Genomic DNA, 20661 nt, shown 5'->3' on the forward strand with positions numbered 1-20661 from the left:
ATCTGTGTGATCTAGACTCGCATCGTGACTGCAGCTCGATACCTAGGTAGGTACTAACACAGCTACACATGGACAGACAGTTCTGTGCACCAGGATTTGTTTACACACGTAGTTATGATTCACTCATGAATGGAGAATGAACTACGTAGAACACGAGAGAGGCCGTCAAAGGCAGAGAGGAAAGCAAGGACTTACTCCTGCTGGAAAACTGAACAGAGAGGTGGCTTAACCTAGGGAGGTAAAAAGTTCCTTCAGAAAGACACCAAAGCGCTCTGGGAACTAGGGACACACAGAACAGAGCAGGTTAAATATGTAAAAACCCTAAACAACGTTTGCAATAAAGCAGCAGAAAGTACACATGGTGCTCTATGGCGACTAACAATCGATAGAGCTGCATTTTTTTAAAGGCCATGTTATTAGTAATCCACCAAAACCACTCACTCCTGCACAGCGGCCAAAGGCACTGACACTTCCAAGTTCTATAGCGGAAAGAGCAAGGCCAAGTGTTTCCATCCAGAGGGAGAAAGGAAACGTCTACAAATTTTAGTAATTTAGACATCAAGTTAACTGACGTACACACCAGCTGTAAAAGACACATTTATGGTTCTTAAAATCACATAAGCACATCTGGTAGGTGGTCTGTCACTTGGTATACAGTTTCCGTCACCCAGGTCCAGAAAAGGCAGCGAACAGCAGGGTAGACCTTGGTCTTTCATTAGCGGTGGGCTTCATTACAACAAACTCTCACCTGCACAAATGTTCACTCACTTCCTTCTAATGTCAGAACAGATTTCTGTTCAGAGTTAAATATTCCCCCTTCCAAGCCCAACACTGCCTGAGAAACAAAGTGAAAATGACGAGCCAGTTCCACTGCTTAGGAGTGAAAGCAAGCAGGTCACCTGCATAAAGGACAGTTAAACTCGGCACTTCAGGTGTTCAGGTGAAGCGAGCAAGGGGAAAGGAAAGCTCATCGTAACCCTCCAACAACTCTGCCAAAAGGAAGTGTGGGGTTGAGTACGGGAGAGTGTGTGCATGTGGACAGGCTCTGCTCACCTCCAGACAGTAATCCTCAAGTGGGTGAAATGTTGCAAAAAAGAAATGGTCTTGGATGCGTTGCCAGTTCTTCTTGGCGTTCCTAAGGATTGAAAATCAGGTATGAGGTGCAGACAAGGTAAGGGGAGAAGTCAGGTACCTTACAGAGGTGCTGCAGAATTTAGATCAGAAATTTTGTGAATTTTATCCTAAGATTTATACACATCTATCTCCAAGACCAGCATACTTTGAAAATTGACACAACATTTGACCTTTTGAAATGAAACACAAAAACTGACAAAAAAACTCTGTCATAGAACAAAGAATGAATGATTCACAGGAATGGAAGCCAGGTCCTCACTTAAAGTGTGGGGGTCAGTCTAGCGGGGTGTGCAGAGGCCTGTGCTCCAGCCAACGTGATGGGCAACTGAGGACAATGGGAACAGCCTCAAATGCCTGGGAAAGGGACCTCTAAAGGGGAACTCTATAAGAAATCTGGGTTGGAGTCCTTAAGTCTCTGCCAGTAAACACCTTTTTCAGGAGAGAAAACCATGACTAACATCCTGTTTTCCACTCTGAAGATAGGCAACATGGAGCCAACTGTCACCAATTTTCATAAACCAGACAAATTTAATGTGAGTAGGTCTTGAATTCTTAACACATCTGTCAAGTTTTAAAAGGCAAAAGAGGCAAGGGTGAAAATTCAGCATGCCTGGCAGGTTTCAGTTTAAATTCATAATCCGCAAGCCAAAAGCTAAGTAAGCAGCTTCACTTTCCTGGCAGGGTCCCTCTCCTGTGGCCACGCCCCAGGTCCCAGCCCCTCACCCCTGGTGTCAGCAGACTCGCCACCAGCGGGCAGGCGACCATGCTCCCATCTCACAGGCAAGGGACAGACCTACGACCTCCCCACACAGCTGTCCTCTTTTCCCTTTGCTCTCAACAGTCTCTCTTCGAAGGACAGCACCCCAGGGTGTGCTCTAGATTCCCCCTTGGACTCCGCTCCACATCCTTCCTTCAAAATTTCTCGTCTTCTCTAGCCTTTCCTCTGGCCCACTCCAAAGAGCTTTATGTCTAATTTTGAAAAGCAAAATGGACCCTTATCCAAGGGTTCTTTAGTCGGGACTCGGAGATGACGAAGGCACAGCCCCACACTGGAACGCTGTTGGTGGAAAACGCCCGTCTTCGGGAGGAACAGTTTTGGTGGGGAGAGGGAGGGACAGCAGGTCTTGTTTCTGTGGGACCCGTCCCCACTGTTCAGTTCACCAACTGATAACCTTCAAACACAAAGGTTACCAAAAACGAAACTAAAGCCCTCCTCTGATGGCACACCCACCACCAACTGCTGTCCTTCCCACTTACAGGGAAGTCGCTGGAGAATTATCTGCACAGCCTGGCTGTGTTTCACCCACCTTGTCGCCCGTTTGTAAAAATTAAAGACGAAGTATTTCAAACATTCAAACAAAGAAAACAAGACACCAATGAACCCATCACCAGATTTAACAAAGGTGAACATACTTCCCACCACTCTTTGACCCACTTTAATTTGGTTCTGCCCTCCGACCGACGGCACTGTTGAAACTGCTCCAAGTCCCAGGGGCGCCTTCAGGCTCTCACTTGGCCTTCCCTCCAACCTGTGCCCTCCTCCGCCCCATTCCCTCCCGCTAACCTAACCCGCCACTGCCCCCTCTCCTGCCTGCCTCTCATCTGCTCCTCACTCGTTTAAAATTGCAAAAGCAAACTGGCTGATGCCAATCTAGAGTCTAAACTCCGAGGTTTCCCCAGTTCACTCAATAGTAGCCTCCAACTGTCTGCCCTGCCCGGGTTCCTGCTGCCCTGCTCCCTCCTCAGTCACCTGCTATGTCACCTGGGAGCAGGGCCACGCCTCCAGCCTCCATGGGTCCCACACACTGTCTCCTTTGCCTGGAAATCACTTCCTCCATTCTCCATTGCCTGCTTCCGCTCTCCCTGTAGTGTGGGCTGCAACAAACCGGTCCAGAGTAAACAGTCCGCACGTCCTCACCACAACCCCGACTTTCCCTCAGAGGACTCGCCGTGATTCAGACCTTTCTTAATCGGTGTGATTATTTATTTAATGCCCGTCTCCACCTGACTGTGGACTCCAGGAAGACAGAAACTTCACTTGCCTGCCTCCCTGCGGCTGAGCCTGTCGCAAAGCCACTGCTGAGGACGTGGGCGTTCCAAGAACTGCTTCCCAGCAGGCTTACCTATTCTTATGGTTTTATCTCCTACCTGGTACTAGCATTTGAAAAAGAAAAGTTATTTCTCAAAAGGGTGTTTCATTGCTTAATAAAAAATATGAGCTGAGCCCACTGTTTTTAGAAATCAAAACACAGCTACCAAGAATTCTGAGCAGAATCAACAAGCAACTAAAACACCTCAACACTGAACAGTAAGTCACAATCTGCTCCTGGAGGGAAGTACACACTGACACACAAGCCTATCCGCATGGTCAAAACCCGTCCGTGCCCTCGGCCCCTCCACCAAAGACAGGCCGAGTCCTGGGAGCAACCGTCACTGGGCCGTCACTGGCCTCTGACTCAGACCCAAGCATTCAGAGGGATCAGCGTGTGCTGTCAAACAGAAGCATAACTTCACTAATTGTACATTAAAGTATGATTTGGAACAACTTATGCAGTTTGAGTCTGGCTCACTACACAATACAAATGCTCCCTGAAAAATATTAATATGTACACAGCCCACACCAAAAAGGAAGGAGACACTGGTGGTCACTTGAAAAAGATCGAGAATTCTAGCTGCTTTAAATGAAACCAAATGAGCTGCATTCTCACCCTCACGATTGCTTTGCAAATGTACTTGAAAACCAAAACGATGTAACATGCTAAGGAAACTTTTCCTTTAGTTACAATACCATCATCTCCAAGTGTATTGGCAATTCACAGAGATCAGTCAAACCTTTATGCTAGAATCTCAAAAATTCGGCTAACACAGCTGGACTGTCAGTATCATGTCGTCTATGAAAAAAATAACCCAGTGGGAGGAGGAATTCCTTTGAAGGAAAAGGATTCTGGGGAGAGAAATGCGTATTTCAGAATGTATCAAGCTTCCTTTTATTTTTCTGTTCAGAGAAATAAGTGTGCTAAAATCCCATCTTTGAAAATTAAACAGCCCTGGCCGTGCTGGCTCAGTGGTTAGAGCATGGGCCCACGGTGTGAAGGGGCCCAGATTCAATTCTGGCCAAGGACACGCACCAATTGATGTGTCTCTCACATCGACATTTCACCCCCCCACACTCTCTCTGAAAAGCAATGGAAAAAATATCCTTATTAAAAAAACATTAAACTTATAAAGTAACAGTCTATGGCAATGAAGACTTCATATATATGCATCTAAACTGTCATGCCCTGTTTTCCCTAAGGTTTGAGTGTTTTATAATTTAAAACACATGATCATAAATGTGATTCAAGTGAAAGAGCATTTACACATTTAACATTAAATTTGTAAATGAATATGTAACATTGGAAAAAAAAGAAAACACCTCTACCTGCTCACTGGTTTCCATAAATCAGTAAGTGCCTTTGAGTGTAAAGAAAGACCTTTTGTGGATTCAAGTTGCCTGGGTCTCTGCAATGTGTAAGGCTCTGCATTTCCTGGACGGTGATGATCAGTAATATTAATGCAGTAAAACAACAACAACTTGGAGGTGAGGAACTAGGTCCAACACCAGCAGACACCTGTGTGGGGTGACTTTCCCCGAGGGGGCTTTATAAGGTACAGGGCCATCCATGCAGGACGCTCCATCCACAGCAGCGTTTTAGAAGGTCAAGCGGAGCTGCCAACAATCTGAACTGTAACTAAACTGCACATCACGCGGTGGGCGGCGCCCGCTCTGCCTCACCGGCTCTGTGCTCTGCGTGAGGTCAGGGCATCATCTGCAAGCCGCCCTGTGCCACTGGAAGAACTGCCTGCCGGTTACCGTTCCTTACCCCGATCCATGCGCGCTTTCCACCTGATTAAGACTGGATTCGATCACAGATGTCAACGCGTCCAATTCTGCCACCTGCATCGTCTTACACATGCCCCAGATTTTCTTAAGAGCCACAAGTGCATACAGGCGGACACTGAAGTTGTGACTGAAGCCCCACTGCAGCACGATGACCAGGGCCTGCTTCAGGACGAGCTTCTGAAAAGACAGGAGGAGAGTCCTTCAAATGGGCCACCTGACCCCCAATTCAATGACCGAGGACAAGGTAACCCTGACATCACTGTGAAATCAAAGCATCCTCCCACTGCTTTGTGTTCACTCGCAATGCTGCAGCACCTCCCCTGCTCGGTCCACCTGTAGGGTCTCTGCTTAGTGTCCGGACTTGAACCCTGCTGTTCCTCCCTGCTCCCTCCATCGTCTCCCAAGAGGACATCCGCTTCCTCCCCTGGCCGCCCTCGCTGCTCTCCTCCCTCCTCACCCTCGGGAGCTCTTCCACACATGCTCTCAGGCCCTTCACCATCACTCCCACGGTCCCACACCACTAGAGCGGGTGCACTGTCCCCGTCCTGGGTGTGACTTCCAGGTGGTTCCTTCCCCATCACCATGTGAAAATCATAACCCACCTTTCTCTGCCAAAGCCACACCCAGACCTTGTCACAAAACCTGTAAAATCTTAAATCGGGCACTCCGACCTCTGACCCCGCACATCTGCCTCTACTCCCCTCCTGGCCCACCTCTTCCCTCAGCATCACTGCAGTGAATTCACACCGTCACAACGCTTGCTGCCACACGCTGGGGGTTAGGGCGGGTCCTCATCTGACGGCCTTCCCGGCCTGTCTCCCTAAGGAGGTTTCCAAGGACTGTGCTCCCGGCCCTGTGGTGATCCTCCCTCCCCTCCTCTGTCCTCAAAGTGCCGGGGTCGCTGGCTCCTGCCCTTGGCACCCCACTTTAAGTGAGGACCCTCAACACCCAACACCCAGCTCCACACCTGCACCCTCAACACCCAAGACCCAGCTCCACACCCACAACACCCAAGACCCAGCTCCACACCTGCACCCTCAACACCCAAGACCCAGCTCCACACCCACAACGCCCAACACCCAGCTCCACTCCTGCACCCTCAACACCCAACGCCCAGCTCCACACCCACAACACCCAATACCCAGCTCCACTCCTGCACCCTCAATACCCAACACCCAACTCCACACCTGTACCCTCAACACCCAACGCCCAGCTCCACACCCACAACACCCAACACCCAGCTCCACAGCCCCGCCCACAACACCCAACGCCCAGCTCCACACCCCCACCCACAACACCCAACACCCAGTTCCAATGCCCCGCCCACAACACCCAACGCCCAGCTCCACACCCCCACCCACAACACCCCAATCCAGTGTCACTCACGTTCCAGTGAAAACTCTGCGGCACCTCATAGGGCCCTTAGATAAAGTGCTAACTCCTCACACACAGCACTTGCTCTAGGTCACACACCATGAGATGCAAAAAGGAGAGTTTTAAAAATATTAACTCACTTGACCAAGTTTACACACCACATAGGAAGTGAACCTAAGATCTGAACCCAGGTCTGCCTGGCTCTAGGGCTCATTCTCTCGAGCACTGGAGCCTCCCTGGTGGCTCACAAGGCCCCTCCCTGAGCTGGACCTGCTCACTTTGCCTCCAGTCAAATGCGTGTCCCCCACATCCTTGACCTTGCCGCGCACCTTTTCACCTGCCGCTGACTCTTCACTGTCTCTAGGTCTCTGCTACACTGGGCACGCACCACCTTTGGTCTGCATGCCCCTCTACACAGAGCTGTCTTGCCCACCCGTTTCTCCATAGTCTAGTATCATGCTTTGTAACAGGAAGCACTAAAAATATTCTGATCCCAAACCTGGCAGCTATAAAGAAGGGCCAACGATGGTGTGGCCACTGTGAAAAGTGTGGAGGGTCCTCAAAACACTAAAACTAGAGCTGCCATACACCAGCAACTCCACTTCTGGGTATTTATCCAAAGAAAACAAAAACACTAATCTGAAAAACTACACGCACCCGTGTTCACTGCAGTGTTCTCTGCAACAGTCGAGACATGGAAGCAGCCTGTGCCCCTGACAGACGAGTGGGTAAAGAGGTGCGTATACAACGGAATACGACCCAGCCGTAAAGAGGGAACGAGACTCTGCCACAGCAACAGCGTGGATGGCCCCAGAGGGTCGTGTGCTCAGTGAAACAGGTCAAGACAAATACCGTATGATTCCCTTATATGTGGATCTAAAACAAAACAAAACAGAAAGGAAAACAGACAGAGAAGCAGAGATCACACTGATGGTGCCAGGGAGGAGGGGTGGGGATGCACGGGAAGGTGAAGAGGAAGAGAGCCGACGATGGTGCGGTAACTGCCCGGGACAGACGGCTAGACGGTGCGGGGAGCGCAGTGGGCGATACACAAATGTCAAAGCACTGCACCGCGCACCTGAAACTGGCACAAACAGGAGGGACGCAGACTCCGAGGAAAGAAACTGCCTTTCACAGAGGACGCGGCACCTCCGTTTCTCACAAAGGTAGGCAGCGTTCCACCCACATCACGCGCAGGGCACTGCAGGCAGACCGGGGCGGGGTACGGCCCCTTCAGGTTTCTCACCACCCCTTACAGCCTCCACGCCCAGCCTGTGCTTTATCCAGCCTTCCTGTCTTACTAGTGTCCTTTTCCTGTCCCGCACCTCAGCCAGGACATGTCCCATCTAGTTGCCGTGTCCCCAACCTTCCTCTGTGACAGCTTCTCAGACTGTCCTTGTCTGTGACGACCTTGTAGGGTCTGAGGCACTGTGGTCAGGGATCTGTAGACGGCCCCCTTACTGGGTTTGGGGATGTTTTCCTCATGATTCCACCGGGGCCATGGTGCTCTGGGAGGGAGACCACAGAGGTCGTTTTCATCAGTCACGGCACATTGAGGGGACACACCGCCAACCTGACATCACCGTTGCAGGTTCCCCACTGTGAAGCCCCCCCTCCTCTCCAGAAGGACGTCCTTGAGGGTGAGAGCCTACATAGATTACGTGGAGTCTGTCATCTCTGATTTATTAGTTACTTATTCAATCACTTATTTTTATCAGTATGGACTCAGATACCTTATCCTCTGGCTGTAATCCAGCATTACTTTACTTATGTCGTTGCTCAGGCTGCTTCAGGCACTGGGAGCCCTTTCAGTTGACTCCTGCCCCGTGTGTGTGTGTCTGTGTGTCTATATGTGTGTGTGCATGTGTCTGTGTTTGTGTGTCTGTATCTTTGTGTATGTCTGTGTGCATGTGTCCGTATGTGTGTGTCTATGTGTGTGTGTGTGTGTCTTTGTCTGTACATGTCTGTTTGTACGTGTGTGTCTGTATGTGTGTGCATGTCTGTGTATTGCTGTGTGTCTGTATGTCTCTGTGTGTATAAAGAGTTTCCTGACTTCCTGGCACTACAAGACGCTGTAGGTTTATCTTGTATATTTTCTGCTCCAGTTCTAGAATCTGCCATTTCTCCAAGGAGCCCTGGTTCCTTCCATTAGAGAATGGTGTTAGAAACCAAGATCTGGATGCTGGGTATATATTAATAGTAAGTGAAAAATCCACGGCAATCCTCAGTGGGGATACGCTCCTGTGACTCCCACGCCAAACCCATTGGTTCCGCCTGTGCTGCTCTGCCTGGCCAGGGGACACAGCACCTTTCAGGACGGCAGCTGAGTCTGCGTCGAACAGCAGCAACACCCTCTGTGTCTGCTGAACTGAGTGCAGTTAAGAAAGGGTCCCTCCTTTCTTTGAATTTCCACGGAGCATTTAGAACTCTGACTTGTGCCATTTGACAACGGTCTGCACCTTATCTGACTACTCAGCACAGATCCCACAGACAGGTTAAGTAACACAGGAGCACACTCTGAGGAAAAGGGCAAGTCTCAAATGACTGTTCCCAAGAAGTCTTCAAATAAGAACACATTTATCAAGCACCCATGGTCTTTACAAATTAGAAATGGAGAGACTAACAAAGTAAACATCACTTAGGTGTCTCAATTTAGATTTTTCCCAGAAGATGTTGAACTTGAGATTATTCTACTCCATTAATCAGCATTCCTTTTTTAGATGTTTTCAAAATTAAAAATAAATCTAAAATATCTAGTAGCAAGTACAGAAAGGGCTTAATGGAAAATTACCTTATTGTTTATACCAGATCTAAGGGAACATCTCCTAAGATGGGTTCATTTTCAGAATCTGTCTAAACTGATCCCGAACTTGTGCTCTCTCCGTCTCTCTGTCTCTATCTCTGTCTCTGCCCCCCCCCCCCCCCCCACACACACCCCACCTGCCGCCCGCTGCCGGCAACAGTGCAGTGTATCTATTACCTCTCTCAACAGACTGTAAGCACATTTCTCTCTGCACGCATTTAAAACATGACAACAGCCCTCAGTGTTACCGGCTGGAGAGCCTTCTTGAGCTTACCAGGGCCTGTCACTGACACACTGCCACCTGGCTGGCAGACACTGTAAGACGCCCTCAATTTTAGGATTATCATGATTTTCGAGGTTAACAGGTGGTGGGGAGAAGAGTCTGTTTAGGATTGATGAAATACATTAACTAAATCTGTTACCACTGTTTGAAGGCAAGAACGCTTTAAGAAATTCTAGGAAGCCTTTTCCCCCTGTATTTTTATTTCATTTTCAACACTACACAATACTTATTTCATATACTTAGTTTCTCCTAAAGTTCACAACTATCAGTATCTTCTCCACGGATTCAACGATACAGAATCTAGCTCTAAATCTGGCAGGTTTTCCTAAATTCTTCAGTTGCCACAGTGATTAACCAGAATTAGCTAAGATCTCTACTTGTCTAGTAATCCACTAAAGAAACTGCTCCGAACCTGGGAGAGAACTGGCCTCCACACTCCAATGATGAGTCATTACCTCAGCCTTCAGTTACCTAGCAGCTTTCAATACCTGACCCTAAGTTTCTCTGCATGAGCATTTGTTAAATAACAGTGTCTGTCAAGGACAGTTAAGTGCAATGAGGGAGTCCTGCTTAAACAATCATATTGAAATACTTTCAAAAAATTAACAATCATATCATCAAAACTTGCCCATCAGTGGATGTGGAGATAGAGAATATACCTCAGTGCATGTGTGTGCAAGTTGCAGCACCTCACTGTGCACTCATGTCTCAGTACGTGCATCTCAGGGGCAGTGGAAGGGAAGGGGGAACTGCAAAAAACATATGGAATATGCTACATTTACAAAAATTAGTGCCAATATATAAAATTCTATTTTAATAGTTGAGTTTAAACTCTTCTTACAAATTACACTTACCTTTTCTGGAATATTTTGAGTAATGATGTCCAAATGTGACAAAACTGCTAAAAATGTACAAATGCTTGTTTTAAGGTTTTCTTCACCCTGAAAAAAAGTCAGATAAACAAAAGTCATTCAAGGTTTCCTGTGGCCGCGCTGACACTGCGGGGCCCAGGAGGGAGCAGCAGAGGCCTGGGGGGGATATGAGATCAAAAGACACCAACCCCAAATTCTGAATTGAGAACTTGTAACCTAGGAAGGTGAGCCCACCGAGGCCGCACCTCCACCCAAGTGGCAGAGGCTGGGGCCTGGCTGGGACAGCGCCTCACGTCCGGGGGCTGGAGCACTGTCCCCGGTGAACCAGCCCCTGGCGCACCCGGAGCTGTGGTCCCAGAGGCCACCCCCACCCCACTCCTGCCTATTCTTCCAGCCCGATTCTGCAGCTGGTCGCATGGTGGGCATCCTGCAAGCTGCCCACTCCCTCCTCCCTGCTTGTCCTCAGTCCCTTTTTGACTCAATCGGCCGAAGTTGTTTTAGTTGCTAACAATGAAAAACCCAGACTGATGTCCACAGGAGAGGACCCGAAGAGAATTTACAAAGTCTGAAAGCTCTTTATGCAAAGTGAGAGACTGAGCTGAGCAGCAGAGAGAACAGCTGAATTACTGGGGACAGAGAGTTAGGAGGCTTAGGAGTCCACAGAGCCAGCCTGATCCACGGGAGAGCAGGCAGAACGTAATTAGTAAGCAACAGGTCTCAGAGGCAACTCCAGAAAAATTGCCCGGATATTTTTCTTCATTACATGGACACGAAGAGGAGGAGAGAAGGAAGGGTCAGGAGGGGAACCCCGGGGGGTGAAAAGGAATGCGTTTCCGCATCAGTAAAAGGTAAAGACCACCGTCTTTCACGGTGGAGGACGCTGCTGCTATTGGTCTGGAGAATGAAGGTCAGCAGGAAGGGAGCCAGTTTAGGGAGAGATGCCACCAGTTCAGTTGTACCTGGGGTGAAGCTGACAACGTGGGGAGGGGCTGGAGACGCAGTGAGCCAGCAGGGACGGGGTTACAGCCAGGGCATGAAGACAGGAGCACAGCGCTAAACAATGATTCTTAAGGCAAAACCAGGAAAGCAAGCAAACACAGGACAGGACCAGAGACGATGGGCATCCCAGGAATGGGCATCCCACGGCAGGGACAGCCAGCTGCGGGGAAGGCAGCCACCAGCGTGAACAGCTGCTGGGACGTGAGACAGGCAAAGGGAAGGAGAGAGGTGATCTGTGTCTGCACAGGAAACCCTCAGCGTGAGCGTCCTGAGCATGCGTGCCCCACAGTGGTTTCAGTAGAGCAAGAGAGGATGGCAAAGATCATTCATTCTCAAAGTTTAAGAATAAAGAAGACACTGGTAAAGGAAATACAAACACCATTCCGTCTCCTAAAACAGGAGAAGACACAGAAAGGAGGCCCTTGGAGGAAAGTGTCTCTGTTTTCGCACAATGTAGGAGGGTCACAAAGGGAAGCGTGAACTTGGGACAACAGAGCTGGTGTTTAGAAACAATCTGTTATTTGTCAGGACACCTGCATTGTAAACTCTATCACCAATCTTAGTATCAACTCCTTAAAAATGTTTTCAAGATCCAGGAAATGTTGGGGGGCGGAGGTGGGGTGGGATGAGGGCACAGATGAAATACGAATGAAATGAACTGAAGTCTGTTTTTGGTCAGGTGAGAGGGCTTCCTTGCCAGGCCCTCTACCTGGGTTATGCCTGAAATTCCCCTACTGAAAACTTCTTTAAACGTAAGGGCTGCACATACATTTCCTCGCTCCTGTTTCTAAGATCAAACAAAGACACTGCTTGTAAGTGACAGTGTGAAGGCACCTACTTCCCCTACTTCTTAGGAACAAAAGCCTCTTCCTGTTGGAACTGAAGAGCTCTTAGATGAAAATGCTGGCATGCTCACGAAGCCAGGGCTCTGTCTCTCAAATCAACTCAGATCTTGCAAAACACAACTCAGGATGTCACTACCTGGGCCAGGGCAACTGAGGGTCAAAAAACAATGAACTAAAGCGAAACAAGCCGCCCAGTACAGCCCACATCTTTTAATTTTAAAAAATATGAAAAATCTCTTTTACTTACGTAAGAAAAACAATCCCAGAACTTTGGAAGAAACTGAGGAAATTTATGGAGAATCAGTATAATAATCCATTCTATGTAATACTTTACGGACGCCTGGTTATTGGTGAAACCAGCCTGGAAAATCTTGTCAATGATTCTGTTCAAGAAATTCTGAGAAAAATAAAATTCACAAGTTATATTGTGTTATGGTTGTTGTTTTAAATTTATTTTCACTGATATATAAACAACATATAACGTGTAAATTTAAGGGATAAAAACGGTGATTTGATCCATTTACATATCACAATACAATTACCACGGTGGCATTGGCTAAGGCCTCCATCATGTCACATACTTAAAATTTCTTTTCTATGGTGCGGACAATTAAGATCTACTCCCTTAGCAACTTTGAAAATGGTTAGTAATTTTAATTTTAAAAATTCTCACTGGTAAAAAAAAAACCAGCTTAAAGTTTTATTGTAAGTAACTACTGAATCCACCACTCTGCAAACAATGACCCTAAAAACTGCTGACTGAAATATGACAATTGGGTACTTTTCCTGAGTACTGCACATTTTACTTCAACATCAATTCTGTGAGAAAGGTTTTAATTCTCTGTATTTTTACAGGGAAAAGAAAAGATTCAGAAAAGTTAAATAACTGTCTCAAAGCCACACATCAGTAGGTGGCAGAATTCAGATTCGGATCAAGATGTGCCAGGATGCCCTGGGCTAAAGCCAGGGAACAAGGGTACCAAAGTCGGCAGGAGGCACACGAAGCCCGGAAGGAGCGGGCTGGGCCTCCTGCGTCTCCTTGGACTGACTGCCAGCCTCCTGCCCGCATGGCCTCCGCCGTTCTTCTGGCCAGACCCTGACTCCAAAAGCACCCTCCTCCCTCACCCATCCTCCCCCCAGAGCTGCACTTCTGTCTGCGTAACTGGACATCTCTAAGCAGCAGGTAAAAGGCATCATCTCCTTATATAAGCAACTAAAAATATTTCTTATAGACAACTTATTTATTTCAAAGCAGGAGGATTTCTCTTAAAAGAATTTCTTATGGGTAGAGGAGCAGCAGAAAAGCTCGTCTCCAGCCCCCACAACAGATTATGAAGTGGAGCGAGACTCTGGCAGACAGTTTGGAGTTGCACCTGCACTGGCCAGGTTACCTACTTCCCAGAGGACGCCTTTCATGGTTTCGGGCGTACAGACAACCCAGAGCAGTCACTACAAAATAGCTTAGCTGTCGAAGATTAGGAGTTATTCAGATCTTCTAATCAAATGGCCTATGAAACTTTAAACACTTAAAGTAGTACATTAAAATATTGAAAGAAAAAAGTATTCAGTGGGGCCGTGTAAACAACTTCTGACTTATTTCTCCAGTACCAAATTGCCTTAGTGTTCTTTCTGTTACAAAAAAAGTTCTGAGTAACTTCAATTTTAAGAACTGAAGTATACATTTTAAGCAGATTACTTTCTCAGTTTTAAAACAGCCCATAATGGTTTCTATTAAATAGCTTATTCATATGGAAACATTATACTTTAAAGGTATAAATATAATAAACATTATACCTGATCGAATCTGGGGAAAAGTACAAGCAGAACCTGCCATATTCGGTTTTTCACTCTGTGCTGTTGAGAATTCACATAGTAACGGGTTCTAGACACTGACACCAGTTCATCCTGGGGGTGGGGGGAGGGAATCAATATTAAATTACTTACATGAAGATAGGAGCACCCCAGGATGCCATCTCCAGACAGAGCGCGCGCCCCAGCCTCTACTCTAGTGACACCGATGTACCCTACACACGAACCGCACTGCCTGGCGGGAGACCCTGCCACTCCCACTCTGCTCCCCTCAGAAAACCAGTGAAACGCTGTTTCCTCTGACTCATCTCCTGAGTCAACAGGGCAAAGGAGGAAACTTTTGCATAAAAATACCTCCTCGGCTTTATATAATAAAGCTGATGAATGTGTGATGAACTCTGCATTTCAATGCAGGTGGGTTGTACCGTCACCAGTTACATCCCAGCGCCCAAATCAGACGTCAGGAAGCACATCGAGTTCTCCGTCCCCTTCGGCTTCAAGTGTACTTGACTTTACTTGGGTCCATCTCTCCCAGCTTTACTAACCCCCCTTCAACAGTGTGACATTCACTTATAAATAACTTTGCAGACTCAAAAAAGTATATACTTCACTTTCTTACTCTATTTCTTACATAAAGCAACGTATGGATACATCGCTCTAAGTGTAACTGGTTTTGACTGGTACTGGAAACTACAGAGTGAAGTTCAGATAGTACAGGTAAAACATTATTGTTCTCAAAAGCCAACTTGAGTTGGACAATTACTAACCAAGATGTAACTAGAAATACGGAACATAAATCTCACGTTTTTCTTGATAAAAATATTTAGAAATACATATTTTTGCCAACATAAAGAGCAAATATTGGATTTTGATTGTTAACTAAACAAAAACAAAGATACTTTAAAGTAAAAAAAAACAAAAACAACATATTTACTTTATCTAACAGCTTGATTGCAAGATCTTCCACAAACGACCTATGAGACGTATCTGAGCCATCTAATAAGCACAGGAACTTGACAGCACAAACTCTGACATAATGGTCCTCTCTTCTGGTACTAAAAAAATATGAAATGACAGACTATGTTAGCACATTTTCAAAACAGAAAAAAACCTCAAATATTATCTTCAAAATATCCTAACAAATATCAAAACCTTCCAAAATTTTCTAAAATTAAGCAGGTCCACAATTAATGACAATGCTTTTAAATTCAGGTGGAAACAGAAGAAAGCAAATGAAATGTTAAAAGGAGAGGCTTTGCAGAAAGTCCGAACGAGCACAATTCCACCCTGACTTCTGGAAAACGACACTACACATGTATCTTATCTGTGGACAAAACAGATCAGAGCTCAGGAAGCTCCTTCTGAGTGACAACCATGGACAGCTCCATCCCCTCAGGGGCAAGACTCTACCTCAGGGGCCTCAATGTCTCCTCCCTACTACAAAGGCCTGTTCTCAGCATGGGGGCAAACTCTGGGATCACCCTGCGCTCCCAGCATCCCAGCACGTTCAGTATCCAAATGGGGAAAGATAAAGTAAGTGAAACCGTTAATAAATATTTCCACAGTTCATTATAACTGTTACAACGTAAATAAATGTCATTTTAATTTAACAACAAAACATCTAACAGAAATCAAAGTTATCTGAAACCATTAACTAAAAACTTCTACTTTTGTTGCTACACTAAACTGGTCAAGAAAAAAAAGATCAATTAAAACAATTAACAATGAAAAATGTGTATTTTTAATGAAGAGAAGAAGATAAAACAGCTATGGCCTTTGGAATAAACACTGTGGTAACTGTACACAACATCACTTGTCCCAAACTCTAGAATCAAAGAGTAATACACCAACCACCATCTTCTTTAAAACACCTACACACAGACCTTTGAAAATTATGTTAAAAAAATAAAACTTTAAAAAAACTATTTGACAAGCTCCAAAAACATTAATTCGGAGATAAGAATAGTATTATCCCAGAAATCAAAACTTTAGGGCCTGTTCCAAAAGTGATTTTATTTTTGTGTGAGGATACTGACTTGTTACATGGTGACTTTTAGCCAAAAAGAGAAAAAAAGTGTGCTGGTGATCACCCCCCCAACCCAAACAAAGGAGACTGGGGTTTCATGTCCCCCCCACTCACTGCCTTGTTTATGTTAGACTTTGCACCATACATTTTTACAGTTTATCAAATTTTAGTAAATAGTGACAGATTTGAAGAAAATATATTAGCAAGGGAATGTAATTTCTAACATACTTTTGAAGGCTCATTCAGTATCATAGCAGTAAACACTTATTAAATTTAACAAATACAGAATGTTTCTTATACTGTTAAATTATGAAAATTCCATTTATGAAAGACGTGAAAAATCCCTTGTACTTACTTTTCAATAACGACATTTGCTGCACAGTCGTGTCCAAGGTTTTCTATAAAGGTCTGTACGTCCTGAATGAGTCTTTCCATAAAAAACATTTGACAAAGAAGAGGCTTTAGACAGAAAAAAAAAAATTAAGGCCCCAAATTTAACGTTAGCTAGTGCTTTATATCCTGTTAACTGAAAGCCTCAAAATAAAAGCAATTCTACCCACACAGGCACTTAGCATAGGTGAGGACAGGTTGGAATAAAGACAGCTTTACCTCTGATCACGCCTGAACACAGTTCCAAACACACAAGCCTCAAGGACCAGCTCGCTGTAACTTCTAGCACTTGAGAGAGACACTTGGGACATATTTGAGACAGGAACTATCCAAGACTGGCAGCAGTAAGTTATCAGTATATTGAAGACTCCAGTTTTTATAGCAGACATTTCAATCATCTTGTGCATAATCTGGAATGGAAGATGATGGTCACTGTAACCTTTGACCAAGTTAGTTTTTTGCAAAAAAAAAAATTAGTGTTGCTCGAAACTGTCATGTGAATGGCTTCAAATGACAGTTCCCACATCAGCATGAGTACAGTGTAAAAATTAAAAATTCTTTACCATTTGAATTTTGCAAGATGTTCAGTAATCATAGAATGTTAATTTTCATTTCTCAGTAACAAAATTTTACTGATGGTAACATTCACCTAGAACTGACCTAGAGACGCTGCTGTCTAAATAGAGTGAAAGGGAGAAAAACTACCTCCCCCTGCACAGTCTGGTTTTCTTTGCATTTTGCCAATGGCCTCCCCTCCTGAGTCAGCAAAGACCTCAGTCTCTCAGTGTGTGACGGGCCTCAGGAAAGGACTGAGAGTGGCAGAGGGGACAGTGGAGTCATGAAAGGTCCATTCTCCCCTTAAATAAAGGCACACGTAAGCTCCTAGGCTTGGTGTCGCTCCATCACATTGTGTCCCTACTATGTATCAGTGGTTACACACACAAATGCCTCCAGAAACCAGAAGACCCTATGATCAGGTTATATTCAGAGAAATATGTCTCATACAAGAAAAGCAATGGCACAAATACAGTGACAAATGGCACCGGACATTGGCCCTCAGTGTCCAGAAAGCATGGAGAATGGTGTGGGCTGGAGAAGAGGAACAGCAGGTGGACAGGGCAGCACCTACTCCGTGCGAGGGGACTGCTGTCGTGTAGGAAGGGCCAGGGTCACTGGATCATCCCACTTCCCAAGATCTTCGTGCAAACTTCCCAATTCTTCAAAGCTCGCAAATCAGCCAAAATTTTAAACATCGTATGAACCAAATAACACATGCTTGTGAGGCAAGTGTGGTTCACGGGCTACCATGTCACCTGTTCTGTGACATCTAAGATTTTCTTGTCCTTACTCATGACACTGAAGAAGGTTCATGTTAACTGGGTGAACAACACATCTAATAAGCAGTTATGAATATAACTCTCCTTCCTCATGGGCTACGAGGTCACACAATTGGAAAAAAGCCCACTTTTTAAAATAAATATACTGGGGTAAACTTGGTTGATAAGATTATGTAGGTCTCAAGTACACCTTTTATCTAAAGCAGTCAAATTCATAGACACAGAAGGCAGAATGGTTACATGGGAGGGAGGAAAGGTGAGGTATTAATGGGTGTAGTGTTTCAGTTCTGCAGATCAGTCCCAACAATGCGAACATACATTCCAATATACTAAGAATGGTTAAGAGGGTAAGTGCTAGGTTGTGCTTTTTACCCCAATTAAAAGAAAGTTACCTCTTTTATTTTGAAATATGCCTGGCCCTTGATTTTTGCAGCAATGGTAAGGACTTTGGTATCAAAAACAAACTGAACAAAAGCTTTTAAATTGGACCAGAATGTCAGCTGAGTGTTGCTTAAAGAAGATATGATTTTCCAACCCATGTCAAAAGCCTCTATGCAGACGGACTCGGAGCAGGCCAGGAGCTGGTAGGAAAGAAAGAGAAAGAAACATATAACTATCACTTAACTTCAGGAACTGGTATCGTCCTCGGTTATTCTTCGACTCACGGCTCACTGTGTCTTACCTTGGGAACCAGAAGTTTCATGCAGTGGAACACAGGCAGGACTCGGTCGGAGGGCAGAACCAGGAGGGCGGCTAGCGCAGCCTGCAGAGTCCTCGCTGGCATCTGAACGGCAGGCAGAACGGGTTCCGGGAGTTCGCCCCCGGAGGCTGGTATAAGGGTGTGATATTTTCTCAGCAGAAAGGAGAGGCAGACCCACTGATCATGAATATACTGCGCAGCTATTTTCCCCCATCCTTGGGAAGACGATGATTCTTCCAAAACACTGAAACGAAAAGTCAAGTCACTGCCCGTCCTTCCTGAAGTCGATCTCAGTGTCACCTGCATGTGTAGTACTATCCTTCCAAGGAGAAATTAAGCGATCATTATTCAATATGCCGTCTACCAAAACCAAGGAAGCCACACAGATCTCGATCTCTTCTAACCACCCCAGAAGTAGGTATTTCACTCACTTTGTATGATGCACTGAAAACTAAATGGGGAAGCGTTCATGGCCCCGTAATGGAGATGAGTAATGCAGTAACCCTGGCTACCCTGAGTGGAGCCTCAACTCCCAGCTTCTGAACCCGTCTGCAGTGTTGGGCAATCACCTCAATGACTGAAGCAAGAATGGATTTTCCAACACGAGCAGTAAAGACCCCTCTCATGCGCAACACACTCCAAGGGGTGAACGCACCTGCTCTGCTCCTCTGGGCACGGCTTCTGCAGCATCTGATTGAGCTGAAGGGAGGCGAGGAACCTCTCCGTGGGTCCAGCGTCCAGAGAGTCCAGCTGCAGCTCTGGCTTCTGGTCAATGGCCTCACACACCGCGGCCAAGGCAGCCATACTGACCACCCTCTGAACCTGCCTCCCAAGCACCTGAGGAGGAAACACAGCACCTGTTAGCACCAGGAGCTGTCCTGGCCAGGCAGGACCGAAACTGCCTGATGGAGATCCGGTGCCCTCCTTCCTCTCTTCCTGCTCCTGAGCCTCAGAGGAAACAAAAGGAAACGCAGTGCACACCACATGGTTTGACACTTCTCTACAGACCAGCTGTGAACAAACTCACGGCAGCAGTAAAACCCAGCAGATCTCTCCACCTGGCAGGTGGATCTTGGGAGTGGTTCACAACAGACCTTGTACCTGTGGTAGGCTAGAACTCTGTCTTTCCTCAATAACATTTGGATCCAACAGCCCTCTGGGTGAGTCTTATTTTAACTGTTGGGCTGAAGTATGTTTTTAAAAAAAGCTCCAGGGTCCTGGCCAGTGTGGCTCTGTTGGTTGGGCATCATCTCATGCACCAAAAAGTTGTCAGTTCGATTCCTAGTCAGGGCACATGCCCAGGTTGTGGGCTCAATCCCCAGTAGGGGGAGGGAGTATGCAGGAGGCAGCTGATCAATGTTTTGCTCTCACATAGATGTTTCTCCCCCTTTCTAAAAATTAATAAAAAAATATTTTTTTAAATAAAGGCTCCAGGAACATGTGTAAGTAGCTCCTTCCATTAGCTGTACGCTGCCTTTGAAGGTAACACAGCACAACCATCGTCTAGGGTTGGACTCGGGACCCACGTGGCTGAGGTCTGACTCCAGACGTGCTGCATCTGAGTGTCCTCTCTGTAAGTGGGGCAGTTACAGAACCTACTTCCAGGGCTCCTATGAAGCGTAAATACATGGGGTGTCTCATGTGAAGCACTGGGAGCTCCACAGAGAGGAGCACAAAGGAGGAAACCAGGACGGCCTGGCATCCTTAGAGAAAGTCAACCACCTTTAAGCAAGAGCCAGGTGCGCAGGCCAATGGCAGACACATAAAGCAGCTGCAATGAGACCGAAACAGGTCTCCCAGGTTCTGCCAACAGTGACATCCACCAGAAGGAACTTCTTCCTATTGATTCCATATCTTTCCGCAGCCCCAAAACATGTCACTATCGCCACAAGTAAGTTTTACATAGCAACACTGCCAGCATGTGAAATACTAGTGTTACTTCTGAGCCAATATGGTTGCTGTTAATCTTCGTGTAATTCAGTAAATGACTAAAGAAAGCAAGCCCACCTTTAAGAATTGACTGTGTGTAGTTCATGATTCTGGCCTTTCATATCTCTAATTATATCTCTAATCTGTACCAGACGGGATGCTATATTATTTTAGGGCAGTTTCTGAAAACTTCCAACTAGGTGATTAAAGCAATCAAGTAGCTTCATTGTTTTAATCAGCAGCCAGACTAAACTATGATTCAGGTCAACTTTATTAA

General features: G+C 46.1%; 1 protein-coding gene across 1 annotated transcript in view; it reads right to left on the minus strand.

Moving 5' to 3' along the window:
- The window catches only part of TARBP1 (tRNA guanosine 2 -O-methyltransferase TARBP1), a gene marked incomplete at its 5' end in the record, with an annotated part of 59844 nt that overhangs the window by 10133 nt on the left and 29050 nt on the right, over nucleotides 1-20661 (minus strand). The window contains 11 exons of the mRNA XM_081124221.1: nucleotides 1054-1135; nucleotides 4998-5194; nucleotides 10332-10418; nucleotides 12441-12590; nucleotides 13988-14098; nucleotides 14937-15057; nucleotides 16384-16455; nucleotides 16638-16828; nucleotides 18148-18336; nucleotides 18438-18699; nucleotides 19111-19292. Of these exons, the coding sequence (XP_080980347.1) occupies nucleotides 1054-1135; nucleotides 4998-5194; nucleotides 10332-10418; nucleotides 12441-12590; nucleotides 13988-14098; nucleotides 14937-15057; nucleotides 16384-16455; nucleotides 16638-16828; nucleotides 18148-18336; nucleotides 18438-18699; nucleotides 19111-19292 (1644 nt within the window). The remainder of the gene's footprint in view (nucleotides 1-1053; nucleotides 1136-4997; nucleotides 5195-10331; nucleotides 10419-12440; nucleotides 12591-13987; nucleotides 14099-14936; nucleotides 15058-16383; nucleotides 16456-16637; nucleotides 16829-18147; nucleotides 18337-18437; nucleotides 18700-19110; nucleotides 19293-20661) is intronic.

This window comes from Miniopterus schreibersii, assembly GCF_964146895.1.
Source record: "Miniopterus schreibersii genome assembly, chromosome: 21".
Lineage (NCBI taxonomy): Eukaryota > Metazoa > Chordata > Mammalia > Chiroptera > Miniopteridae > Miniopterus > Miniopterus schreibersii.